General features: G+C 38.2%; 1 protein-coding gene across 1 annotated transcript in view; it reads right to left on the bottom strand.

Annotated features, from left to right (window-relative positions):
- The window catches only part of Dock7 (dedicator of cytokinesis 7), a 187,348-nt gene that overhangs the window by 62,932 nt on the left and 97,071 nt on the right, over window positions 1-27,345 (bottom strand). The window contains exons 17-26 of the mRNA XM_038332904.1: window positions 24,276-24,414; window positions 23,372-23,473; window positions 16,775-16,861; window positions 15,414-15,645; window positions 13,143-13,307; window positions 11,058-11,227; window positions 4,108-4,197; window positions 3,093-3,188; window positions 1,644-1,784; window positions 1,430-1,543 (exon numbers count right to left, since the gene is read on the bottom strand). Of these exons, the coding sequence (XP_038188832.1) occupies window positions 1,430-1,543; window positions 1,644-1,784; window positions 3,093-3,188; window positions 4,108-4,197; window positions 11,058-11,227; window positions 13,143-13,307; window positions 15,414-15,645; window positions 16,775-16,861; window positions 23,372-23,473; window positions 24,276-24,414 (1,336 nt within the window). The remainder of the gene's footprint in view (window positions 1-1,429; window positions 1,544-1,643; window positions 1,785-3,092; window positions 3,189-4,107; window positions 4,198-11,057; window positions 11,228-13,142; window positions 13,308-15,413; window positions 15,646-16,774; window positions 16,862-23,371; window positions 23,474-24,275; window positions 24,415-27,345) is intronic.

Below are 27,345 nucleotides of genomic sequence, written 5' to 3'. Positions count from 1 at the left end.
TCATTAGGTCAGACTAAGGTTGTTGTTGTTGTTGTTGTTGTCATTGTTTTTCTGAGACAGGGTTTCATTATATAGCCCTGACTGTCCTGAAACCCACTACACAGACTAGGCTGGCCTCAAACTCACAGAGACCTGTCTGCCTCTGCCTCCTGAGTGCTGGGACTACAGGTGTGCATCATAATGTCTGGCTCAGAATAAATTTTGATAGTAATAAAATTTAAATTTGGGGGGAAAATAGTATTTTGGGGGGAAAAATAGTGAGCCAGTGCCCATGCATTGGTAATTTCTAAGACTATAAAAGAAAAGAAATAAAAATATCCAATTGAACAGGTCTTTAAAATTTTAAAGATTATATTGCCAAATAGAAGTGTATGAAATTTTTTTTTAATGTGGATAAGTGTTTCGCCTGTAATTACGCTTCTGGTACCCACAGAAATCAGATACCCTAGAATTGGATTTCAGACTGTTGTGAACTGCCATGTGGATGTTGAGAATTAAATCCAGGTCATCAAGAAGAACAGTAAGTGCTCTTAACCAATGAACTATCTCTCTAGCACCCAAGAATTATTGACCAACAGTTCTCCAAAACTAATCGATGGGACAGCTAGGAAGGATTTCATAAGTTTAACTCCTAAACTCCATGGATTCAACTTCTCAATACTTCTGAGATAAAACCCTGACATTTTATTTTTTAAGGCTTCATTAAAAATAACACTGGAGTCAATGCACTGTTTATAGAGGGGCCAATTCAGAGACAAAAGTCAGTATTTCCCAAAAGGTAATATATTAATAATAAGCTGATAACATTTACAAAATGTAACTTGCTGCCTGTGGACAAGATCTAGGGTGTTTGTAGTTTACAAATGGCAAGGTAATAAATGACATTTTGAACATCAGTAATCATATGACCATGAGTTCAAACTCTACTGTTTAGGATTAAATAGTAGCAATAACAACAAATTGCTCAAAGACCACTCAAAAGCAGGCACAATGGCTCACATTCATAACCCTAGGATGCAAGAGGTAGACCAGAGTTCAAGGCTACCCTCAGCTACACAGTAAATTTGGAGCTGTCCTAGGCTATATGATACCCTATCTCAAATAAACAAATAATACCCAGGATAGGAAAAGTTCAGTTAACTATGCACTCAACGTAAATGCTGTACTTGCACAGCATTCAAAGGCTGCATTCCATCACTAATTATCTGACTATCTGTTAATGAGAAGGAAGAAAAACTGAGTGTTCTGGGATCTGCTTGCTACAGTCCTAGTAAAACACATTCGATATAGTTTCACCACAGTATTATCAACACATAACTCTGTGCTACTTTTTCATTTTAATACCAAAATATGAATGTATTCTTGAAGCTCCAGTCCTGGACAAAGCTACCCCAATATTCCAGTTACTTGATTACTAATTATGTATTACCTGTTTGTAGCAGGACTTTATAAGACTGAAGACAAATCCTCTGTCCATAACAGACAACAAATCATTAAGAAAGAAGGCAAGGCTTGTATTCAGTCTCTCAACCATTTCTGTGTCCTAGGAAACAGAACATAAGCAATAACAATGTGATGACAGTGAAGAGAAGCATGGCAGTTCACTCTCACTGCAAGACGCATCAAGGGGCGGTCATCCTCACCTTCTGAAATCGTGTCACAACATCACCAGCGATTGTGCTAACTAGAGCAGCAATGTCATCCATGAAACGTTCTGGGAAGCGGCTTTTCCTCGGAGCATCCAACTTATCGTTAAAGTACAAGTGGTGCACCATGCTCTTTACCTGCAAAAGGGTGTACACTGTTATCTGTGCTGGCGGGGTTTGGCTTAATTTTATGCCAGCAATTTATAATATAACCCAGATCACCTTTGGGTTCTCAATCCTTCTGTCTCAGGTCTACCACCTGGCTGATTTCTTAATTTTAAGCAAATCATAATGCTTTAAATATTCTGGTTATTTTTTTTAAATATACCATGTAATTTAACAAGTGACTGAAATATATTTTCATTTCTCAATGTTTGAAAATGTTCCTTAAATATTTTATGCCAATGAAATGTCAAATATAGTAAAACTTTCCCACTTCAGCCTCATAAATTATCCAACAAAAGAAAAAAAATCAGTGTATGTTAATGAGAAAAAATTTACAGTGTAAGAACAATTTGAATAAAAAGTTTTAAGACTCGTTCACTTTTTTCATTCCACTGTTCCTAAATCAGAAATTTTCAATGGTTAGAAACCCTGTCTTCACTGTACTACCATCAATATCTATTACATAAAATATTAGATAATAAATCTGTGTGGGGTGTTTTCTATTTCAAATATAGGTAACAGTCAATGCTGAGAATGACTATTCTAAAAGCAACTTTTATTTCCTTCTCTTTTGTCCTCCCTCTCTCCTTCTCCTTTCCTGTACTCAATTTTTTTGCTGTGCTTTATTTATTATTTATTAAATACTATTTTGTCGGAAGAAAATAGTCCCATGATCTATGCTTTCTAGTACTAAGGGAGAAAACAAAGAGAAAGGTCCCCAATGCCAGAATGCCTGGACATGAATTACAGTGCTGCTGCCTACACTGCGTATACTTAGAAAACTTACACAACCTCTTGGAGCCTCAGTCACAACCTGCACAGTCACTGGGTAAGCACTCACTGCTTTGTTCAGTAATAGGTACGAGTGCATATAAGTATAGCCATGCTTTATATGACAGGAATATTCATTGGTTTGTAGTATCATTTATTGAATTAAACAAAAAGTGTTTTTCTAATTGGCTGTAACTAGTATTTCCCTATGTGTTCTTCACCTATAATAATAACAGTAAATATTTATAAAGCTCTAAAATAATTGTTACAACATAAACAGCATTGCCTTTATTAACTTGCATAGACTAGCAAAGAATGTCACAAATTTCCTTGGTAAGTATCCAAGAAAAACAAGACAAAATCAAAACCAGAGAATAAATGAACCTCACACTTTATAATTTCACCTGTATTGTGTTGGCAAACACAAAAATGCAATTTCTAAGATAAAAGGAAAATGAGCTGATACAAAATTGCTTACTGAGTTATTAGAAAGTATTAAAGTTTGCTCACCATCAACTCAAAAAAGAACCAGGCTTGCTGCAAAGCTGATTCCCGAACGCTGCCACTGCAAACAACCCACTGCAAAGCCAGCTCCTCGTGAAAAAGCTAGCCAGAAGTAAATTCAAGGTTATTACCAAAGTGAAATCTGCTGGTGAAATAAACCAAATGACAATGCAGGTACAACGAAGGCATCATGAGGATAAGCGGAAGAGGGCACATGAATCTGGATGATGCAGGGAGACACCCATTAACGAAACGACTACTTATGTATGAAGACAGTGTGATGTGTTCAAAGCTGAAAAATTACATGTTATCTTGGAGTAAAATGTAATTTTAAAAGGACAGGCAGGAAACAACTTCCTAAATTGCACTTGCAAACCAAAAACTAGACCAAAACCTCATAGCTACGAATTGTATTTTGTTTTTATTTTGAATATGTATTTAAACATATAATACACTCATCAACTTTGCTGGTACAATTTAGGAAATACCATTACAAATTTAAACTTTTCTATGTGCTATTACGTTTCATGTGTTTAAGATGTATTTTTACAAAGCAAAAACCCTTAAATGGATATGCATACAAAGCACTTGCAAAGTAGCATAGATCACTATGAGGACTAGCAGGACTGTGCGTAAGGAGCAAGCCAGCATCGCTTACTAAGAGTGATAACTTTTCTAACTCATCTTCCTTTCCCTGGAGATTTAAAACAAAACAGAAGCAGTTACAGAAACAGAATTAAGAGTTGATACATTTTTCTGGCATTAAAATTTGATTATCTAATATGAATTACTAAATTCTAGTCAATTCTAGTCAAAGACAGAAACATCACCGATGTAAACAAGTCCTCAATGACAGTGCTGTGCCCCGAAAGGCACCAGACAGGCACTGCTTATTCAAATGTAACTTTAGACACACCAAAACTATTATAATAACTCAAATTGGTTGTGTAAAGAAACTTTACATGTTTTTACTTGTTGGAATTACTTTCCCCCTCTATGAACTGTCTTCTTATGAATCTACCTTTTTAGTTGGTAAGCGTCCCGTTAATGTTTGTAAGAAACTTGACGTCTCTGTGTGCGAAGACATACGATTACAACTTCGATCCATAGCCTACGGAGTGGAGACGAATGGATGGCGAGATAACATTAACACCGCAGAGAAGACTTGAAGTTCAAGGACTACGTACAATTCAACCATCTGTATTATTTCTGATTTCATTATGTTATTTTGAACTGCTTTAAAAGCAAGTATGAACATTATTTCTATGTTTTTAGTCTTTTAGATGAATTACCTTAGTGATTTTAACACACAGAGTGCTGCAAAGGATGAAACTTATCTGTGTAATCTACACATGCACATATCTAGTGAAAACATACAAAAAGAAAAAACATACTTCTCAACTGGTGTCTGAAGAAAAAGAAATCAAGAATTTCATAATTAATAAGGAAAATTAAACTTTAGAAAGTTTACTTTTTTCTATTAAAAATACCATTTACGTTTATCATAAATAATATCTAATATAAATCAGTTATAGCCTTAAACAGAAATTGGGTTTTTTTAGGAGTAAGAGAATTTTCATTCAAAGCCAATACACAAGTAAGAAGTATATTTTCATAATCATGCAGTCAATTATCAAGCAACTAGTCTTAAATTACATGTTATAATCGTAAAAAATTTCATACTTTGCAACACAGTACAAATTCAGTGGAGTTTTCTTTCTAGCATTTATTTTGAAAACATGCATACTATATACTTCAGATTTATTTATATTTAACTGCCAGTCTTTCTACTTGGTGATTATGACAGAGAGAAGGTCAAGGGTCACAGGAAACAATATATTTACTTTACAGCAAATGGAAAACTGCTGGTTGTTTTCTATGTAAAAATTTCCTACTAAGGATGTACAAGGCCTGAATAGATCCTATCATAAAACTATCAATGAATGCATTGTCAGCAGGCACAGAGACACTGACACGGTGTGTACGGAGTGAGCAGGAGGAGACAGAAGACAGAAAGGAAGAGCATTACCGGTGCAACTGGTGGGATTCATGCACAGTGGTTGGAAAATGTGCTAAATAAAAATACACACTTATAATGATTAAAAACAGCAAGCCACTGAAATCACAGCATGTACTAAAAGGTAATGTTCTAAAGGGAAACATCAGCAGCCAATAAAGAAACCTATAATGTAAACACCACCTGTGTTGATTCTGCACTTGGACTGGGGTTGGATCCCCATGGGGCAGCTTTTGGACCAGTGTTAACCCAGGAATTGGAGCGGTCTAAACCCTAAGCACATAATAGAGAGCAGTTGGAAAGGAGAGAAATGTTACATGATGCATGCTATGAATTATTCCTAAAGAAATCCAGCCCTCCCAATGCAAAATGTTCTTTATTAGTACTGTTAAAGCAACCAAAACCCCTCAGGTACATATAGAATATTAGTTCATTCACATTATCTTATCATATAACATTTTTTTAAAAAAAAAAGAATATTAAGCATAGCATTTAAAGATCATTTTCAATGTGAAGTGATTGCTCCAAAGTGAAAACCACAGAACACTTTATAGCGTCACCCTAAAACGTTTCTTAAATATGGTACAAATTTTCAGCTGAACTAGGACTGGGGGGGGGGGGGGGTCCACCACTCTTTGCTAAAAGGCCTTAACTTCACTGCATTTCTCACTAGCTTAAAGTTCCTACGCAGCAAGAATCCTGCCGTCGTTTGCCCTTGCCTCTCTTTTCTTTTAGAGAATAGAAAACATTTAGAAAAATATTATGCAAAGGAACAGTTAATTTGTTCCTTTCTACTCACAGTGAAGTTGGAGTTGTGCTCCTGTTTACTACTTTGTCATTCGACATAACAGTGTACTATCCTATATAAACATTGTAAGGAAAACATGTATCTCTCTAGGAATTATATCTTCATCATCACTGGCATTAAATTTAAGTGTTAGTAACTATTAATAAATATACCAGAAGTGACATACTTTTTTCTGAAAGAGAATACTGATTTCTGGTGATGTTAGCTGAAGCTTGACTTCAACTTCCCAAGCCTAAGAGACCATCAGAGTCATGTAAAAATTCTTTATAAAACTCAGATTCTGTGCTCTACCTCTCAACTTCCTGACTTCAAACTCAACTAATGGCAGAGAATCTGCTAAATGGAGTTTGAGCAAGTTGTAACAGATGTTTGGAGGATTTAAGAGCATAATTACAGAGATAACAGAAAGCAACCTGATTAAAAATACTAAAGCAGAGAATATACTGGAACTAGAAACTACCAATGTTAAGACTGCTTGGAAAAAAAATGTTGGCACAGTGGTAACCAGTTCTATCGAGACAGCAGGCTCCTTAGGAAGATTCCCAGCAGCAAAAGCAAATGTGCTGGCCCCAGGCCCCACTTCTCTTGAGAAGTTTTAAAAAGGAAGCAAAAGAAAGGAAAAATAACCATTGCTTGGAGTTTTGACTTCAGGGAGAATATTTTCTCTACTCTTTTTTCTTCCCAAATGCAGAGCAGCTGAAGTGATGAATGTGACAGCTTGAATGAAACTGACCCCACAGGCTCGTGAGGAGCACCCTATGAGGAGGTGTGACCCCACAGGCTCGTGAGGAGCACCCTATGAGGAGGTGTGACCCCACAGGCTCGTGAGGAGCACCCTATGAGGAGGCGTGACCCCACAGGCTCGTGAGGAGCACCCTATGAGGAGGCGTGACCCCACAGGCTCGTGAGGAGCACCCTATGAGGAGGCGTGACCCCACAGGCTCGTGAGGAGCACCCTATGAGGAGGCGTGACCCCACAGGCTCGTGAGGAGCACCCTATGAGGAGGCGTGACCCCACAGGCTCGTGAGGAGCACCCTATGAGGAGGCGTGACCCCACAGGCTCGTGAGGAGCACCCTATGAGGAGGCGTGACCCCACAGGCTCGTGAGGAGCACCCTATGAGGAGGCGTGACCCCACAGGCTCGTGAGGAGCACCCTATGAGGAGGTGTAACCCCACAGGCAGGGAGACCTGCTGACACCTCAAACTAAGATGGTGGGGATAATAAGAAATCTTATGAAAAGCCTTCAGTTCAACCTCCAGCACAGGAAAAGACAGAAAATAAAACCAACCAAACAGAAAACTGCAAGGCTCTCCTTTAACATGTGAGCGATCTGAAAAGGGATTTAGAAAAACAGTTAAGTGGAATTCCTGAGAGGAGTATGAGGAATGATTTACCTAGCATTTATAAACGTCCTGAATAAAAAGAGACTTGCAAAAAAAGGGATTATCAGAAAAGGAAGAACTCAGATAAGAATATGAAAAGATAGAAACAGTAAACAAAACAAAGCAAAAAAACCAACAAAACAAAAAAACTAAGACAATGTAGAAACTGAGAAGCCAAGTAAACTAAATGCAAAAGAAGCATTTGTGTCAAAGATACTGGCAGGACTAGAGATGTGACTCGGAGAAAGGCCCTGAATTAGGTTCCCAGCATCCAGATAGCTCAAAACTGCCTGTAATTCCATCCAGCTCTGGGGAATTTGATGTTCTTGACTGCCCTCCACAAATACCTGCATATACATGCAGACATCCATACACAGAAACACACACAAACACATAATTTAAATTGAAAAAAAGAATTAAAGACACTGGCACATAAACCAAGTTTGGATGCATAACTATTGGCTTTAGCAAGGTGGAGAACATCTGTAATATAACAAGTGCAGTTTTGGGAGAGACAGTAGGAAAGTTAATTGAAGACAGTAAAGAAACTGAAGACACAAAGTATACAAAGTAAAAGAAGGGAAGTACAAAGGATAAGGTGCTCAACTTTAAGAGACAGCAGAGATGGCATTACTGCATATATCTTTAATCCAAACACTGGCTCCAGGGACACTTCCCCACCCTACTCCCTGCTAAAAAAGGTACCAGAAAACAGCATAGAAAAAAGTAGTAGCAGAAACACTACAGAGAATTTTTAAAGTGAGAAATAACACACCTGTCTGCAGATGAAAATGATTCAATACAAAGGAAAACACTGGTAACGCAGGAAAAGAGATCAAAGAACTCTAAGACTGGGAATCCTGAGTAGGAGAGAAAAGAAGACAGACAAGAAAAGACAAGAAGAAGCTGAGGACTGAGAACAAGGAGCTTCGCCTCCCTCAGAAGACTAAGCAGTAGGTAAGTAGCTGGCAGACACGATCACCAGCATCCATCAGGGGAAATATTAGGTGGTTTGTGGCAATAAACTACAGCAGAAAGAACTAGTGAAAAGAGCACAAAATGACTAGCTGACAGCAGTAGGGAATTTCAGATGAGGCTAGCTGCATGTGGTAGTTAGAAAGAAAATGGCTCCACAGGCTCATAGAGAGTGGAACTATTAGGAGATGTGACCACGCTGACGTAGATGTCAGCTAGCCCCAATTAAACGTTTTCCTTTATAAAAGTTGCTGTGGTCATGGTGTCTTCACAGCAAGAGAACTCTAACGAAGACACCAGCATTTTTCAAAACATGGAAGAGGCAGTCAACTGGTTTTAATGACGTTTTCAAGTTTGAGAAGAAAACAGAATTGAGATTTGAGTGTGAAAAGAATATATACTAGCTGGTCCTGACTAGTTAGGCTCACTAGTTAGGAGGAAGAAAGAATGGTAAGACACTCATCCTGCTCTCCTCCCAGAAAAAAGCAAAACAAGATTAATGATGAGAAGCTGAAAGGAAGGGGAAACCACTGAAGTTGAGACACTAGAAAGAAAAGAGAATGGTCAGACTACAAAATGCGTGAAACTGAAATTGTGAAAACTAAGTCACTGGCACTAAAACACCTAAGGTAAGAAAGACCACGACAGAGACACAAGACAGCATCTCTAAAGAAGGGGTCACTGAATTGCCTGGACAATTAAATAAGAACAAATAAAGACTAAACATACACAAAAATTTAGACACCTCACATTTTATGAGATAAAAGTATGTTATTAACATTAGGGGAAGAAATGCAAGTAATTATAATTTTTCCACCAAAGGAAAAAAATGTAAAACTACTTAAAATAAAATTTAATTAGATCTGGGTGGCAGCACATACCTGTTATCACAACACTTGGGAGGCTGAAGCGAGAGGATCAGGAGTTCAAAGCCAGCCTTGGCTACATAATGAGAATGTCTCAAAAGAAAAAAAAATTAAGACAGAATCGAGCTATTTCAAGACAAATTTTTATGCTGTGATGACCTTTCTCTAAAAAAGAAATTAGTATATACACACACACACGTATACTAATTTCATATAAATATGTATATATAGACTGTTACTATACTCCATTTAATGACCTATAAAAGAGCAACCCCAATCAATTAATATTGCTCCATGCTCTAAATCTTGGAAGTTATACAACAAATATATAAAGAGTAATTGTTATATGAAGCACAATGTAAGTCCTACAAAAATTAAGGATTTTTTAAGGTACCATCTTAAGGGATATGGTTTCTATAGCCTTTGGACAATAAACATCTGTAGTTCACAAACGGGTCTTAGTCTACTACAGAACTATACTTTGTAGTATGAGTTTTAAGTACTGCCCCTATTAAACAAGAAACAATTGAGGATAAAACAAGATTAAAAATCTCGAGTACTTTCCTAAGCTTAAACTCAGAGTTATCTTTGAGTTTTTTGTTTGTTTGTTTGTTTGTTTGTTTTTGGGGGGGGGGTTCGAGACAGGGTTTCCCTGTAGTTTCTAGAGCCTGTCCTGGATGTAGCTCTTGTAGACCAGGTTGGCCTCGAACTCAGAGATCTGCCTGCCTCTGCCTCCCGAGTGCTGGGATTAAAGGCATGTGCCACCACCGCCCGGCTGTTTTTTTTTTTTTTTTTTTTTCGAGACAGGGTTTCCCTGTAGTTTCTAGAGCCTGTCCTGGATGTAGCTCTGGTAGACCAGGTTGGCCTCGAACTCAGAGACTCAGAGATCCGCCTGCCTCTGCCTCCCGAGTGCTGGGATTAAAGGCGTGTGCCACCACCGCCCGGCTGGTTTTTGTTTTTTTTTTTTTGGTTTTTCGAGACAGGGTTTCTCTGCAGCTTTTTAAGACCCTGTCCTGGAACTAGCTCTTGAAGACCAGGCTGGCCTCGAACTCCCAGAAATCCACCTGCCTCTGCCTCCCGAGTGCTGGGATTAAAGGCGTGCGCCACCACCGCCTGCCTGGCTGTTTGTTTTTAGGTTTGGTTTGATTTGGTTTTTGGAGACAGGGTTTCTCTGTGTAACAGCCCTGGCTGTCCTGGAACTTGCTTTGTAGATTAGGCTGGCCTCAAACTCAAAGAGATCCACCTGCCTCTGCCTCCTGAGTGCTGAGATTAAAAGCATGCACCACCACCATATGGCCTATTTTTGTGTTTTATGCATATAAAGGTAATTTTTTCTGATTTTTTTGTGTAATAATAATGGAGGCCCTGAGTAAAGCATAGGTGGGTCTTCTATAACCTAGATGGCCTCTCTCTTGTCTAGCATAACTACTGACCATTGTTACATAATCACACTTCTCTACTCCTAGTGCAGTCCACACAGGTTCATAGGAAATGCAGCTCTATTATCAACCAAGGCCAGAAACTATTCTGGTTGCTTTTCTGAAGGAGGAACGCCCACTTGAACTTGATGACAGCCTGTTTCTTGAACACATCAGTAACACAGGTCCCTCCCCAGGTTATAGCGTTAAGCTAAGAATTTTTCACATGATTAGATATCAAACAAGTTATAAGTGATGATTTATCCTAAACAAATTTTAGAATTTGGCTGATTTTTTAAATGCACAATGTATAACCTAGTTTTCTAATATTTAATAGAAACATGAAACATTTACTGATAGAATAGAATATAAATTTCTTGCTTATTTCTAACTCAAGTAAAACAGAAAACAATTCCTTGCTTACTCTGAACTCAAATACATCTTAAAATTAAGAATACATTAAATACTTTAATAACTGTTATAAATGGGTAGCAATGTTTACCTTACTGCCAATAATGGACCGAACTTCATCATCTGGTGACGTGGGAGTACCAGATATATCTGGATTACTGTTGCTAAGGCTTCGTGAACGATTTAAGTTAAGGCTTGCAGGTCTCACTGCAGACCTGGCCATTGTGGCATAATGCACTGATCCTCCCAAACCCCCAGGACCTAGAGATGTAAATAAGAAACACATAATTAGTAAGAGAAAACCAGGAAAGGACCAAAAGAAATAATTGAACACTTTACAAAAATCCCACAAAAATTATGCATTGCTTTGGTTTCTAAATAAACATTAACACAGGTTTTCTTTTGAAAAAAACATTGGAAATAAAAACACTCAAGAACCAGTGACAGCTATATGAAATTCTACTTTGTAACAGCTGATACAAACCATATTAATTATATGTTAAAATCACTCTCTTAAATGTTTCTATGATATATGAACAATGATATATGAACAATAAAAAATAAACTGAATAAGAAACACTGCTCTTACTCAAATACAGCAGTGGCAGGACCCAAAATGCAGAAGCTGACATCTTCTCTCCCCTTTTGCCTACACTTCTGGCTCTGCCCTTGATATATGGTCATATATAGGGACATCCAATTTATTACCAACATGTATGCTTTTATTTATCTTCATAAGCAATTTGTTAAAAATAACAAAATGGCATCTTTGTTTTATACTCACATAAAACAAACCTAAAGACAATTCTAAGAGCTTCCTAGGTTATAAAAAAAAAAGCGAAGAATTCCTTTGTGAAAATAAAATTAAGCATTTTATCTTCTTTCAAACATGTTCCATACAATCAAAAATACCTGGCAATTATATTCAATGATCTATATCTTTTTATGTATGTGTACACACGTGTGTATACTATAACACTGTTTGTATATGTGTGTTTGCACGAGTGTGGAAGCCAGATATCAACCTGAGCGGTCTTCTTCACTTGCCCGTCCCCTTAGATTGTAGAGACAGGGTCTCTCAACCTGACATTCACTGATTCCGCAGATTCGTTTCTTATGGGATTAGAAATGTGCAGACTACGTGTGGCTTAACATGGGTTCTGAGTCCAAACTCAGGTCCTCATGCTTGCATGACAAGCATTTTATGGAGAAAGCCATCTCCCCAGCTCTATCTATGTCTCTGAATTGTAGAATATTTTTTAATGTCTTATTGAAAGTGACACAAATCTGACAACTAATTAATGTGTATACTTTTTCTTAATTACTGAACCAAACAAAAAGGCAGATGCAGTAGCATTCTGGGTGTTCTTTTCTGGGTATAGCACTATGACTCACACGCTCAGATTCTCAAGTTACATAGCTAAGATCAAGATAGTAAATTACAGGTCAGGATGAGAGACAAATGTTCATCTTTCAACAGGAACAACAAAAACTCTAGGCTAAAGCTTAAACCAATACCATTGCCAATAGCTGCAAAGGAGCACGTACTATCATCACCAGGGATGGGTGATTGCTTATACAGCAAACAGATAAGCAGTTTCAAAGGTTAAACAATAAACTAACAAACCAAATGGAAAATCCAAACTCAAACATCCCTCACAAACACCACTATCATCAACATCATATGAAAGAGAAGTAACTAATTGAGCCTTTAATATTCAGAAAGCTTATGTTATTTTACTGATCATGAAGAAATTGGGAAATTTTCTAGACAATCATTTTTATGTTAATATATACCTTATAGGTAGGGTTAACAGAAAATTATTAGTCTACCATGTATCTCCCTAAATGTCCAAATATACACTACAAATGACAAATAAAATAGTCTATTAATTTTAAGAAAAAAATGATAAAATGCTTTCAAAGATGGGTGAAGTGATTGTCAATGTTCATTTTCAATTATTAATTTAACCAAGCCCTCCAACTCAACTTAAAGATGTATATATAATGATGTTTTAAAATGAAACATACCCTCAATGGCCAACCCTGCGCGTGCTCCTTATCAGAGAGGAAATAAATGCTGTGAGCGTGTCAATCACGCCACAGACTACACAACCACCTCAGTCTTGGCGTGAGTACAGGCGGAAGGCAGTGTAGTAGTAACTGGGTAAAATACCTGGTGACGGTGAGTTAGGGGAAGTACTGGGCAGGCGGAACACATAATAGATATACGATGCGAGAAGGTTGTTTCTCCCGTGCTGGTCATGATTTCCTTCTAAGTTTTTGTGAAGTCGATTTATAATTGATGCCATAGCTTCAAAAGATGCTTGCCCTAGATTAACTTTTCAGAAAGAAGAAAATGTTTTAATGCTTTAATGTTTTTAAATTTGCAGTTGCACAGAAAAGAAGGCTCTGTCCCTTTACAAAAGGCTGCAAGTAGAGTAAGATACAGCAAGGGTATAAAAATAGTAGATTGATTTTGGTATTTTGTTAATAGTTGACAAAAATTCTTGAAAACAAAAGGAGAAATAACATTTTATGAATTTAAAGTGAAAATGTAAAACACTGTTCAACAGATACACATTATCTTGATGTAATACATTTCACACAGAGAAATCCATCTCATATACAAACTTGATAATTAACTTCTCATTTTAAAGATGATTCTGAAAATCTAAAGAGCATACATTAAATATATATTACTTTTAAAGAAATTTAAAATAACAATGAAAATAAATCATTAAAACCAGTAATATAAAAAGATGACAGTGGGTAAGCAACTTGATTGAAATTACTGAACCTATAAAAGGATTAGAAGGGAAGGGCTAGAAAAACAGAAAGATGCAGAACACTTGAAATAACAAAGAACACAACTACTCCATCTCCATGTTGATACACATCAAGAACCTTTTAAAAGCAGGGAATTCTGACAGCACATTGGAGAACTAGGTAAACCAAGTAGAGTAAGGGTGTCAGTTCTATGATTTACTTAATCAGGACAGAAAGTCATGGACAGATAAATGAAGCCAACTAAGTTTCCCAAAGGTGAACTCATCGAGTGGAATGGCTATTTACAAGATTAAAGAGCATGTACTGAACTAAAAGGACAGAAAGACTCTTGAAAGGGTTTAGCAGCCTCCTGTCTGCTGGTGAGCTTTCCTTTTTTCCCTCATAGTAGCTGCTCCAAATCAGCAGAATGCTTTGCAAAACAAGCTCCAGGGTGCGAGAGATGGCTTAATAGTTAAGAGCTCTGACCACTCTTCCAAAGAACCAGACTCAATTTCCACCACCCACATGGTGGCTCACAACCATCTGTGACTACAGTTCCGGGGGATCTGAGGTCTCTTCTGGCCTCCCTTGGATACCAGTCACACATGAGGCACACACACACACACACACACACACACACACACACACACACTCACTTGCTGTCTTTCTACTGTGTGTGCCAGGGTATCTGACCCATGAGCTTCCAATGAGTCCCATTTCTCCATCTCCCACTTCCCCATAGTAATGTGGGCATTGCAGACACTCACACCACTTTCACAGTTGCTATACGCACACCCACTAAAACATATCCCCTGTCCCTACATAGTATGTCTTTAAAGGTGAAATATAGTCACATTGCTTCCATAATTACAGCCAGATCTTTCAAAGGCTAATGTTTGCTATGGAATAATTTTCTGGTTTCAGAAATTGTGGCAGGAAATTTCTACTATTATCTCATGTCTCCCATATCAGCTCTACCTTGTAGCACATTCCTTCCAAGTCTTCACATAACTTCCTAAGATCTTGTGTCTGTGCATGAATGTGGTTTCTTCTCCTTGAGCAGGGCACAAGACACACTCCTATTCATCTCTGAGAGTCTGACTCAAGAACTCCCCCCACTTACAAGAGTCCCTAAAAGAACACATATTGTTGTGAACAGACACCTCCTCAGCACCATCAGCTACCAAAACGTTAATAAAAGAGCAGCTTGTATCTTTCGGGCTCAATTTCTTCCCCAGATTTTGTTTGGAAAGGGTGGAAATGAGAAACAATTCTTTTTTCAGAGTACAAAAGAGAATAATAGAGTGATTCAGAGAAAAGAGAACAGAGGAAAATGTAGAATGGATACACTGTAAGCTCTATAAAATGTAATAGGATTGTCTATGGACTACTGTTCTTAACAATGAGAACTTAGTAGCAGAGACCAAGCTTTGGACAATGTCTATGAGTATCAGATTCATCATAAGTGCTTAATACATCTTTGGTGATTGACTATTAATTTAATTTGATAGTTTGATTAAAAGTCTATAAAAATATGTTATCATTTTCTGGCACATACAAGTCAGCAGCACCTTCCCACCTCTTCCCACTGCAAACACTGCAAAGAGAAATCATGTTTTTTTTAAGTTAGAAATAAAAAATTTTAATATTGTAATTCATCCCAAGTAAACTTAATTACCTATTTGGCCAGCAATCACAGGAGGTCTAACAACTAAAAGTATTAGTTTATCAAGCAGAAGATGAAGAAACCGGACTACTGGTTCCAGCTGTGAGGAATTCAAAGCTGAAATGCTACTCTTCAGTTCATTTTCTAAGTTGTTTTCCATGATCCGCATATCCCCAATTCGGACTGGGAACATGTGTTCATCCAGAGCATTGACAAGAGCAAAGAATTTGTCAAGGTAAGGATCCTAAAACAAAGAACAGATACAGAACTAAACAATTCTAACCATGTTAAGTACAAAACCCACAAGAACTGGAGAACATCAATATCTCACATTAATTGATAATAAAAAAGGCACATACAAATATATATAAACAATTATTCCAATCTAATATATGCCTTCCTACTCATCATTCTAAAACAGCCATCTCAAATACCATCAGTTACTAAAGGAATGAATATTTGAGAGTGATGGAGGATGTCATTTTTGGTTTGAGTTAATTTTTGGAGTTCGATCCTCATGGCAGACACCTTAGTAAGCTGTGTCTGTTATTAACTTACTGTCTCTTAGCTCCTAGTCTACCTTCCTTGTTATATCATGCAAGATAGGAGCTAGATCCTTCCACCCATGCTTCTCCCTCATCAGCTATAGTCTGTGGGGATGATGACATAAAAGACTAATCCTTATTCTTCTAGTGGAGACTAGACTGCACAGATGTGTACCACAGCAGTGGCAGCTGCCATGCTTGTATGGCAGGTGTTATGCACCAAGTTTCTCTGATGCCACAGAAGGCTGAGCTCCATGTTCCTGCATCAGTATCCTTTCCAGACTCTGTCAGTTGTTAGGAGTTTGCTTCGGACTTCTTGATAATTCTGTCTGCTATTTATCATTATTATAGAATTCTTTTAACATTCATTTAATAGCAAATCATCTTTAACATTTTAACAAGTCTGTATTTTAAGTGTTCTCCATTCAAATTGCTGGTGAATTTGCTTCCTAACTGAACCTTTATGCTGCTATTCAATGTCCCTCCTTTTCACTACTAACACAGTCCAGAACCTGGAAAAAAGAATCTCTAAGACCTTTCCACCTGAGATACCTGGCCTGTCAGAATTAAAATGAGCCAGCAACAGCTTTGCTACTCAGTTTTACCATGTACCAGAAATGAAGAGAAAGGAAAAGATCCCTAATTGTTCAAAATACATCATGGCATTTAAAGGGTAGAATATTCAATGGTAGTTAATGAAAAAAAAAGTCTAAATCTACGTTTTTAGCTAACATATTCCTAAAGCCAGGAAAGACAACAGAGCTGATATAAATAACAGGTTCAATTCATTTAAGTGAAATTTGATTATTAAAAAACAGTAAACCTCACTTGTGTATGAATAGATGAAACAGCAACAACTTCAACATTAAATACTCCTTTGTGGTTATCTACCCACTTCATACCAGGTAGAGGAACCTGCAAGAAATCAAGTAGAATAATCACATACTTGCAATTGCATTATGAACCCAACAAACTAAAGTCTAAACCTAAAGGACTAAACATCCTGTGAAAACACCTACCGTGATTTATTCTTTGGGAATTCTATACATATATACAATGTATTTTGATTATATCGACCTCCTATGACCTCCTTCCACCTTCCCTGGGCCCTTCAATACAAGTATATATGCTGAATTTCTTTTGCTACACACAGCTAAGATCCTGGGTAGAATTAAATCAAACATGAAGACTTTGAAAATTGGAATAAAGAACAGAGAGGCTGGCAAACTTTGCATACAAGTACTAATAAAGCAAGTTTCTTGTTTCACTTGAGCCCTATATATCCAAGGTTGGGTCTGAGAAAAAGAGACAAAGAGAGAACTCTACTCAATCAGCATTACTGTGAGGTGGTGGAACCTAGGCGGCATGTCACTGTGGACATGCTCCAAATATCCCATGTTTCAGTATCCTCTCCAACTCTTCTGCTTCTGTCCCAAGTGAAGAACTCTGCTCTTCCATCCTTAGAATGCCATGATGTTCTGCCTTCTCAGAACTTCAGAGCAGTACAGCCACACAAACTATAAGCCATAGTAATATTTACTTCTTTTATATTCTTTGTTTCAGCTATTTGCCACAATGATATAAAACTGACCCAATCTACCTTGGGAGTGGTACTCCATGAAAATAATGCTTATGGGTTCATGTATTTAAAGGAAAATAGTTAAGAAATTAAGAAGATGAAGAGTAATAAAGCTAGATTTAAACACACACACACACACACACATTTTAAGAGCTTTAACAATGATTACCAAGTAAATTAAATAGTTTAGTAGAAAAATTAGTTTCTTAGTACTGAAGCATAGTTACATATAACTCACATTAAGATCTAATAAAACAGTAAAGTTTAAACTCAATAAATGGGCAAGGGCTTTTGCTCAATAGCGGTATACTTGTTTAGGATGTAAAAAACCCTGGGTACAGGAGCACAGACACGGAAAGCAACAATTAATAAATGGACCCCCCTGAAACTGAAAAGCTTCTGTAACGCAAAGGACACGGTCAACAAGACAAAACAGCAGCCTACAGAATTGGAAAAGATCTTCACCAACCCTACATTGGATAGAGGACTGATCTCCAAAATATACAAAGAACTCAAGAAACTTGACATCAAAAGAACAAATAATCCAATTTTAAAAATAGGGTACAGATCTAAACAGAGAACTCTCAATAGACAAATCTCAAAGAGCTGAAAGATACCTAAGGAAATGTTCAACATCTTTAGCCATCAGAAAAATGCAAATCAAAACAACTCTGAGATTCCATCTATTACCCCTCAGAATGGCCAAGGTCAAAAACACTGATGGCAACTTATGCTGGAGAGTATGTAGGATAAGGGGAACACTCCTCCGTTGCTGGTAGGAGTGCAAACTTGTACAGCTACTTCGGAAATCAGTATAGCAATACCACTTCTGGGTATATACCCAAAAGGAAGTTCAATCATACCATAAGGGCATGTGCTCAACTATGATCATAGTAGCATTATTTGTAACAGCCAGAATTTGGAAACAACCTAGATGTTCCTCAACCAAAGAATGGATAAAGAAAACGTGATACATTTGCACAATGGAGTACTACTCGGTGGAAAAAAAAAAAAAAAACAATGGCATCTTGAAATTTGCAGGCAAATGGATGGATCTAGAAAAAACCATATTGAGTGAGGTAATGTAGACCCAGAAAGACAAATATAATATGTACTCATTCATAAATGACATAAAGTAAAGAAAAAACAGCCTATAATCCATAATCCCAGAGAATTAAGACAACAATGAGGACACTAAGAGAGACATATGGATCTAAATAGGAAAGGGAAAAAGACAAAATCTCCTAAGTAAGTTGGGAGCATGGGGATCATGGGAGATGGTAGAAGGGGAGGGGAAAGGAAAGCAGAGAAAATTGTATAACGCAATAAAAATAATAAAAAGGGGAGGGGAAAGCCCTGGGCACCACATTTAGCATAGGAAGGCGGGAATGGAGGGGCACAAGCAGGCAGAGAGGCAGGCTGAATCTCAGACCTATGTTCCAGGGTGTGGTGGTGCATGTCTATACTAATAAGGCTAAGGCAGAGGGATCACAAGATGACCGAGGACAGCGTGGACTACATATTAAGATCCTGTCTACCCCGACCACAATCAAAGGAATACAGAGGTTTCTGACTCTATGTATAGAGACTCAATGCGCATTCAACTTTAGCCAGGAAATAGAGTTCAAGCGAAATCAAGAAAATACAAAATTGCAGGAAACAATGATTAACAGTTTTAAAATCCTTACTTCAGTTACTATAAGCACTGAAACTAACACTATATATGATTCTTAAGGTTCTTTTTTTGCAAAATTAGTATTCAAAGTATTAGGCATCATTATATTTTCAAGCAGAATTCATTTAAGTTGTTCTCCACCTCCCTTCCTTGCATTCGCCCCTCAGTCAGCTCCTTCCCACTTCTGTCTTTCTGTCCACTCCCACACTCCCCTCCTGCTCTCCTCACCAATTCTCTTTCCCCTCTGAGGTCTTAAGCTTTAACCTATATTTACTCCCATTGAAATGCACACATACATATATATTCTAAGCTATCTGCATATCAGAGAGAACATTTGGAGCTTATCTTTCTGAGTTTGGCTTATCTTAAGAAATATGCTTTCCAGAGTCTTTACATTAAGGATATTCCAAGATGGCCTCTAACTCCAGATCCTACTGCCTCTGCCTCCTTCTGCAAATCCTACAGGCCTGTGCCACCAGAACTAGCACAGCTGTCAGGTGGTCAGAGGTGAGGGTGACCCAACCCTGATGTCATAAGCAAAAGCGAGCAGTCCCCATTACTCATGAGACGTGTGGTGGCATGGGCACCCTCCCACCCATAAATGCCAAATGCCTGAGACAGGAGGAGCTGGCCCTGGGGTCATACATAAGAGCAGGAAGGCTATTCCTATCCCTTACCAGGTACAGCACTCTGGGAGAGTGGCCCCAGTACCTAGCCTGGGTAAGACAATAGAGCTGTCCCTAATGGTATTGGTGTAGGAGAGCCAACCCTGAGGCCATGAAAGCAGAACACATCCCCCACCCCCACCCTGCCCTTCATTCATTGTTTCAAGAGGTAAATTAGCCCAGGCAAAACAGAGAGAATTGGCTGGTGCACCAATCCTACAGCTGCTCAGGCCCAGAATCAGGGTTATGACCTGGCCCGCCCCAACACCCACCCCATCTATGATCTGCTGGAGCATGTGAAGGGGCCTGTCCTGCAGACAGACCCAAAGCTGCAGGACCTCCACAATACAGGGTAACAATAGAATATACAAGAAGAGACCCAGTGAGGACCCAGCATCAATAGTGTAGTGGAAACCAGATGCCTTGGACCAGACTCTCTGCAATGAACACTTGCAAGTAAAGATATATGAACAAAGGGGTTGACTGTGTGACCCACTGAATCACACTGCAGCTTCTGTGACGGAGATTTTTCATATTTCCCCTTTTTCTCTTAAATTTTGTTTTATTGGGGGGTTTTGCAGGGGTGAGGGGAGAATGTGGAGGGATGGGAAAATGAATGGGGATCAAGATACAAGACGTAAAAGACACATAGAATAAGTAAAAAGAAAGTTTAAAAAGCAGGATCTATAGTTGTTTGTTATCATACTTTTTTTTTTTTTTTTTTTTTTTGGTTTTTTCGAGACAGGGTTTCTCTGTAGCTTTGGAGCCTGTCCTGGAACTAGCTCTTGTAGACCAGGCTGGTCTCGAACTCACAGAGATCCGCCTGCCTCTGCCTCCCGAGTGCTGGGATTAAAGGCGTGCGCCACCACCGCCCGGCTGTTATCATACTTTTTAAAAAGTTTAGCATATCATGAATTCTAGCATACAAGTTAGTAGGTTTCACTATGGTACCTTCATACATATATTCCATTATAGAACTTTTATTCTTATTTTTTAATTTATTATTTATTGTTATATATATGGGTATCTCGCTTGCATGCATGTCTGTGCATCATATGTACATACTGCCCATGGAGGCCAGAAGAGCGTCTGATCCCCTGGGACAAAAGTTAACTGGCATGTGGGTGCTAAGAATCAATCCTGGGTCCTTTGGAAGAGAGCCACCGCTTGTAACTACTGATCAATCCATTGCTCAAATCCCAGAACTTTAATTCTTGATTCTTGGTTCAGGTATCAGTTACTCACACTATTGCACTGCTAGCATGTTCTTATAGGAACATATGTACCATAGCTCCTACAAGAAAACCATTGGCCGTCCTTCAGAAACTGATCATGCACATGCAAATTATCTAGTAAAATTTGTAACTTCTGCCAAAATACACTTTCTTATAAAAACTTCCTTTGAAATATGCTTTGTCTAAAACAATAGCGGGAAAAAAAAAAAGAGTACAAGGTATTTACTCTTAGGAAAAAGGCCATTACTGTAACTCTGTAATAAAGTTTGAAGTCAGGGATGGTAATGCCTCTTGAAGTTCCTTTATTGTATAGGATTGTTTTGGTTATCCTGGGTTTTTTGTTTTTCCATATAAAGTTGATTATTGTTCTCTCAAAGTCTGTGAAGAATTTTGTTGGGATTTTGATAGGGATTGCATTAAATTTATAGACTGCCTTTGGTAGAACTGCCATTTTTACTAGGTTGATCCTACCCATCCAAGAGCATGGGAGATCCTTCCATTTTCTGGTGTCCTCTTCAATTTCTTTCTTCAAAGCCTTAAAGTTCTTGTCAAATAGATCTTTCACTTCCTTGGTTAGTATAACCCTAAGATACTTTATGAATCAGTGTGGCAGTTTCTCAGGAAATTGGGAATCAATCTACCTCAGGATTTAGCAATATACCCAAGAGATGCCCAATCATACTACAAAAGCATTTGTTCAACTATGTTCATAGCAGCATTATTTGTAATAGCCAGAACCTGGAAACAACCTAGATGTCCCTCAATGGAAGAATGGATAAAGAAAGTGTGAAATATATACACAATAGAGTACTACTCAGCGGTAAAAAATAATGACATCTTGAATTTTGCATGCAAATGGATGGAAATAGAAAACTCTATCCTGAGTGAGATAACCCAGACCCAAAAAGATGAATATGGTATGTACTCACTTATTAGTGGACTCTAGCCATAAACAAAGGACATTAAGCCTATAGTTTACAAGCCTAGAGAAGCCAAATAACAAGGTGAACCCAACGAAAAACATATATAGATCCTCCTGGGAATTGGAAGCAAACCAGATCGCTGGGCAAAAGTTGGGAGCACGGCGGTGGGGATAGGGGTGGGAGAAGGGGAGAGGAGGGGAGAGAACAGAGAAGGGGGAGGATTGGGGAGACCCTGGGGGAGTGGGATGGTTGAGATGGAGAAAGGGCGCATATGGGCGCAGGGAAGAAGATATCTTAATTAAGGGAGCCACTTTAGGGTTGGCAAGAAACTTGGCTCTAGAGGGGATCCCAGGTGTCCATGGGGATGTCCCCAGATAGGTCCCTGGGCAGCAGAGGAGAGGGTGCCTGAACTGGCCTTGCCCCACTATCACACTGATGAATATTTCGATTATCACCATGGAATCTTAGTCCGGCGAGGGATGGAGATAGAGACAGCAACGGACTGAGCTCCCAAGGTGCAGTTGAAGAGCAGACAGAGGGAGAAGATGAACAAGGAAGTCAGGACCGCGAGGGGTTGGTCCACCCACTGAGACAGTGTGGCTGTTCTAGTGGGAGCTCACCAAATCAGGCTCGACAGGGACTGAATGAGCACGTGATCAAACCGGACTCTCTGAATGTGGCTGACAATGGGGGCTGACTGAGAAGCCATTGATAAAGGCACTGGGACTTGTTTCTACTTTGTGAACTGGCTTTTTGGGATCCTGGTCTATTTGGATGCAAAGCTTCCTAGGCCTGGATGTTGGGGGGGGGGGGACCTTGGACTTCCCACAGGGCAGGGTTCCCAGCCCTCTCTTAAAGAGGGTTGGGGAAGGAGGAAGGTGAGTGGAGGTGTGGGAGGGGAATGGGAGGAGGAGAGGAAGTATAAATTTTTAAATGGAAAAAAAATTAAATAAATAAATAAAAAATAAAATGACAGGGTCCTTCTAAAAAAAATTAACAAATGATTGAGGATGACGCCAATGTTTACTTCTAGCCTAGCTACATACAAATACATGTACATACAAATATACCACACATATATACACTATGTAACCTGGGCTAGCTTCAAACCTGTGTCAATCCTCCTGTCTCAGTCACTTAAGAGTTAGCTTGCGACCACATCTAGCTAAAGTCTCAAAGTTTTAGAAAGAAAAATTGCTAATTATAAACGAAAAAACCATTGCTTCATTACATACGCTCACACAGAAAAAACAGCAAAGTTTTGTTTGGTAAGCATCGTTATGTTTGTTTGGTTCTTTTATCTTTTTTCTTTCAGTTTGGGGATCTGAACAACCAGAGATGCACTGACCTCAGGAGAGAGCACCGAATAAGCCTGGGGTGGTTTCTCCAATGAGACCGGTAGGCAGAACTGCCCAGTCTTCAGCCTTCCGTTTTGCAGCATAGGTATCCACTTTAAACGAAAAGAGAAACTGTTTCAGAAATCACTGTGTGGACAGTCTGCTATAAGAATGGGACACAACCCAAATTTCTCACATATCAACAATGGGCCTTTAGCATTCCATTTCCCCGGTGATATTTAATTAATAAAGATTCCCAAACTATGACTATTTTTACATGCAATATATTAGTATGGGGGTGTTATTATCCAAGGAAGAGTCAGTTCTAGAAAAGGCTACAAAATAAATCAATTTAAAAACAGTAGTTGTAAGGTAAATAGAGAAAGCCATGAATGCTAGGGGGAAAGTAAGAATATAATTTATTTCCTTACAGTGACCATAATTCTTGTCTCAAACAAAATAGACAAAATTACTGAATCAACTATGAATTCCATTTTTCGAGCTGGATAAATTACATAATAAGATTGTTTGATGACACCTCATGCTGGCTTTCACTGTGCTTTAACCTTGGCAATTTGACCATAATTAAAAAGAAAGTCCAAAGGCTTTAATTTCTTGTCTATGGATTTCTTTTATTTGTCTTCATTCAAATCATTCTATTAAATTTTTTATGCTTATACTGCATTGTTAGGAAAACAGTCCTACTCAGAAAACCATCATGTAAACCTTTATGAAGTTAACTAGCTAAGGACACTGGTGAGCACCTGTGATGGGGACGCTTCCTTGCAAGTGTGAGTTTAGGCATTACAGATAATCAAACAGGCAGTACTCAAACAACAGAAAACATCCACTAAATTTATAAATGTTTTATTATGCATAAGATTCCTTATTATTAACACTAACAGAAAGACTTACTGTGTATCCAACTGGGGTCTCTAGAGGCGTGTTCTGTTTCTGCTGACAGCTAACATGATAAAAGGTAAAGAGCAAGTGGTGATGGTCAGTTAAAGTTGCTGGGAGCTTAACCTTGACTTCTTCATGGAAATCGGGAGACCTTCGTACAAAGAAATCAAAGAAAAACAAAAAATCAATAGTCAGTAATTTGTTTAAATGAATAATTATTACAATTGCTTATCTGAATGATCTTAAGATTAAATTTTAGGTTCATGCATTATTTTTCTTCTACTCCAGGATATTTTTTTATTGTTCTCAATTTCTAAATAATTAACTTCTCCTTCCAGATGAGGGAGCTAACACTGTTTCTGAAGTTGTTCATCACATTTTTATTAATGAGCTAAGGCACCCTACTATTAGAAAATTCATTAATAATCACTGCCTAGGTGCTACAATCTTCTCATGCTGGTGCTGTACTATATTTATGAACCAAATCTGGCGCACATTGCACAGAGAAGTCAAAGGAGTATTGCAGGTATACACTTTCAAGCCATATCACAAGAAAACACCTCCCTTTTGTAGGAGTACAATCACCCTTTGGGAGGGGGTATCTTTAAAGATACCTTAACACTAAAGTTAGGCTCTCTGTGGAATGTTTTCTCTCAAGTGTTCCATCGCAAGGGAGTAAATGTTAGCAAACAGACTACTGCTGACACAAGAAAACAAAGAAAGTCACAATCAGAGAAAGTCCACAAATTGTACTTATCCCACAACATAAAAGTGCTCCTAACCATTACACTAATACAGAGAATGCCATGCTTGATGGTCCTGATGCTTCGTCTCAACAGGAAGAGTGTAGTCTCAAGGGGCACTTTAATAGAATCATGGTTGTTTTTTCATAAAATAAAAAGCAAAGAACTCAGTGGAGGTATCTCAATTCTCCATTTTCGGCATCTTTCCGAATCATATCAATGGAAATACAGCTAAGTCACATGGTTCCAGACACCTTTAAAATGAAGGTTGTCCTTCCTGCCAGGTAAGTTTCTGCCTCAGATGTCAATCAGCCAATTTTCTTCCTGTCCAAATAAAGCTCAAAACTACATTAACAGGTGTGAATTTGATCACAGATACAATAAGTGGAAAAAGGACTTAATTAATGATAACAAGAAAGAGCTAATGCTAGTTGAAAATCTGATGACTGGCTGAACATTTTAAAAGGTGTGTATCTTATTACTAAGTTCACCAATCATCAACGAAATATAAAAACTTAATTTATAAGCAATGTCAGACGATATTGTCATTTTAATTCCACTAGTACTTAATAATAATAATAATGACCCAACCAAACTGAGAAACTTTCAGAAATGGTTATTTTTATAGAAATATATCTCCTAGTATATGGTGTTTGGGTTAATTTCTTAGTGAAATCACATTATAAGCATCTATAGGAATTACTGATGGTTTCTCATGTTTATGCTACATGGTTTTTTGTGGTTGTTTTAAAGATAATTAAGACAATAATACCTTTAAAGTTGTATAACTTAGTAGGAATATGAATGGACATAGATGTCAAAGGTACACTGTAAAACAAGGGTTGACAAATAGTCACAGGCCAAGCCCAGTCCATTACCTGTTCTACAGAGACTGAAGATAATGAATGGGCTTCATAATTTTAAATGGTTTTCAAGAATCAAAATAATAAGAATAATCATATACTTCTTAATATGAAATTCAATTTTCAGTGTTCATAATAAAGTTTTATTAGAACACAGACACACCATGTTACTGTCACATTACTTACTGACTATGGTGCTTTTGTCCTATAGTGGCAGAATTCATTGGCTGTAAGAGATATGGTATGTGGCCATAGGCTTAGAACATATACTGTCTAGTCCTTTGTAGAAAATGTTTGCTAACTCTTGTTGTAGAGTAAATAAGGTTGTTAACACTTCAAGAACAAAGTTAAACAAATTATTTCAAGTTTGAGATCAGAATAAGATATTTGATACAGGCCTAAAAAAGTATACAGAATTTAGTAAACACAGTTCTAAGAAAGGTACAGAAACAGATGGCACAAAAGGCAGAAAGAAGAGTTTTAAGACTTAAAAGTTTGATTAGACATCAGAGAACAGAAGGTAAAAGATGTCCAATTCTGAACAAGAAAAATGGTGGTATCATCATTGAAAGTAAGAGAGTCATGCAGACAAACATGGAAACCAAGAAGGGAGGACACAAAACCCAGTGTCTTGTCCATCAATGAAAAGATGCTTGAGTATAAATGGTCAGGACTAGAAAGGCTTTGGAAGCGTTCTGTATAAATGCTCAAGTAGAAGTGCTGTAGCAGAGACACAGGATCACTCAAGAGGAGTCTAGAGAGACTAAGAATTATGAGCAAATTTTTAGTATTTTGTGGGAACTGCCTAAACTTTAAAAAGTCATTATAGATGGAAAATATCAAGAAGCAGACAGAAACTGGAATGTGCACCAGACAGAGATGAGAAGGAAGGAAGGAAGGAGAGCACGAAAGCATGTGTCATATAAAGCACCAGGGACAGACCAGAGTTTGCTATGCGTGAAGATGAGCTTCACTCTGAGTAATAGATGGCGCCATGAAACAACTGCGATGGGCAAGAGGCAGGAGCTGACCCATATTCGGAAGAAGTGGAACAAGACTAGGAGCAGATGTGAGTGAGTCACACTGAGCAGGACAGGGGCCACTGCTACTGCTGACAGAGAAGGAAAAGCAATCAAGTGCGGAGATAATCTGAGGCAGTGAACAGAGAAGTTATGTTGGCCAAAAATGTCAAAAAATATATCTCAAGTTTGACATCCATAATCAGTAAGCTAGAAATGCAGAAGAAAGACAAGGTGCAGGAAACCCCCACAGCTACTGGTTCGTGAGAGAAAAAGTACAAAATAAAACCAGACCACGATGATCACAAGACTGTAAAAGAGAGGCTAACAGAAGATAAACAATGACTGTAGCCCCAACATGAGATACAACAGCACAGCTCTGCAACAGCCAACCCAGCAGTGATTTCCTTCTTAACTACATTCAATAACCACCACCCCTCCCACCAACCCACCCCAC

The sequence above is a fragment of the Arvicola amphibius genome, chromosome 6, assembly GCF_903992535.2.
Source record: "Arvicola amphibius chromosome 6, mArvAmp1.2, whole genome shotgun sequence".
Classification (NCBI taxonomy): domain Eukaryota; kingdom Metazoa; phylum Chordata; class Mammalia; order Rodentia; family Cricetidae; genus Arvicola; species Arvicola amphibius.
Note: the sequence above shows the minus strand (reverse complement) of the source record. Positions and strands in the feature narration are given on the sequence as shown.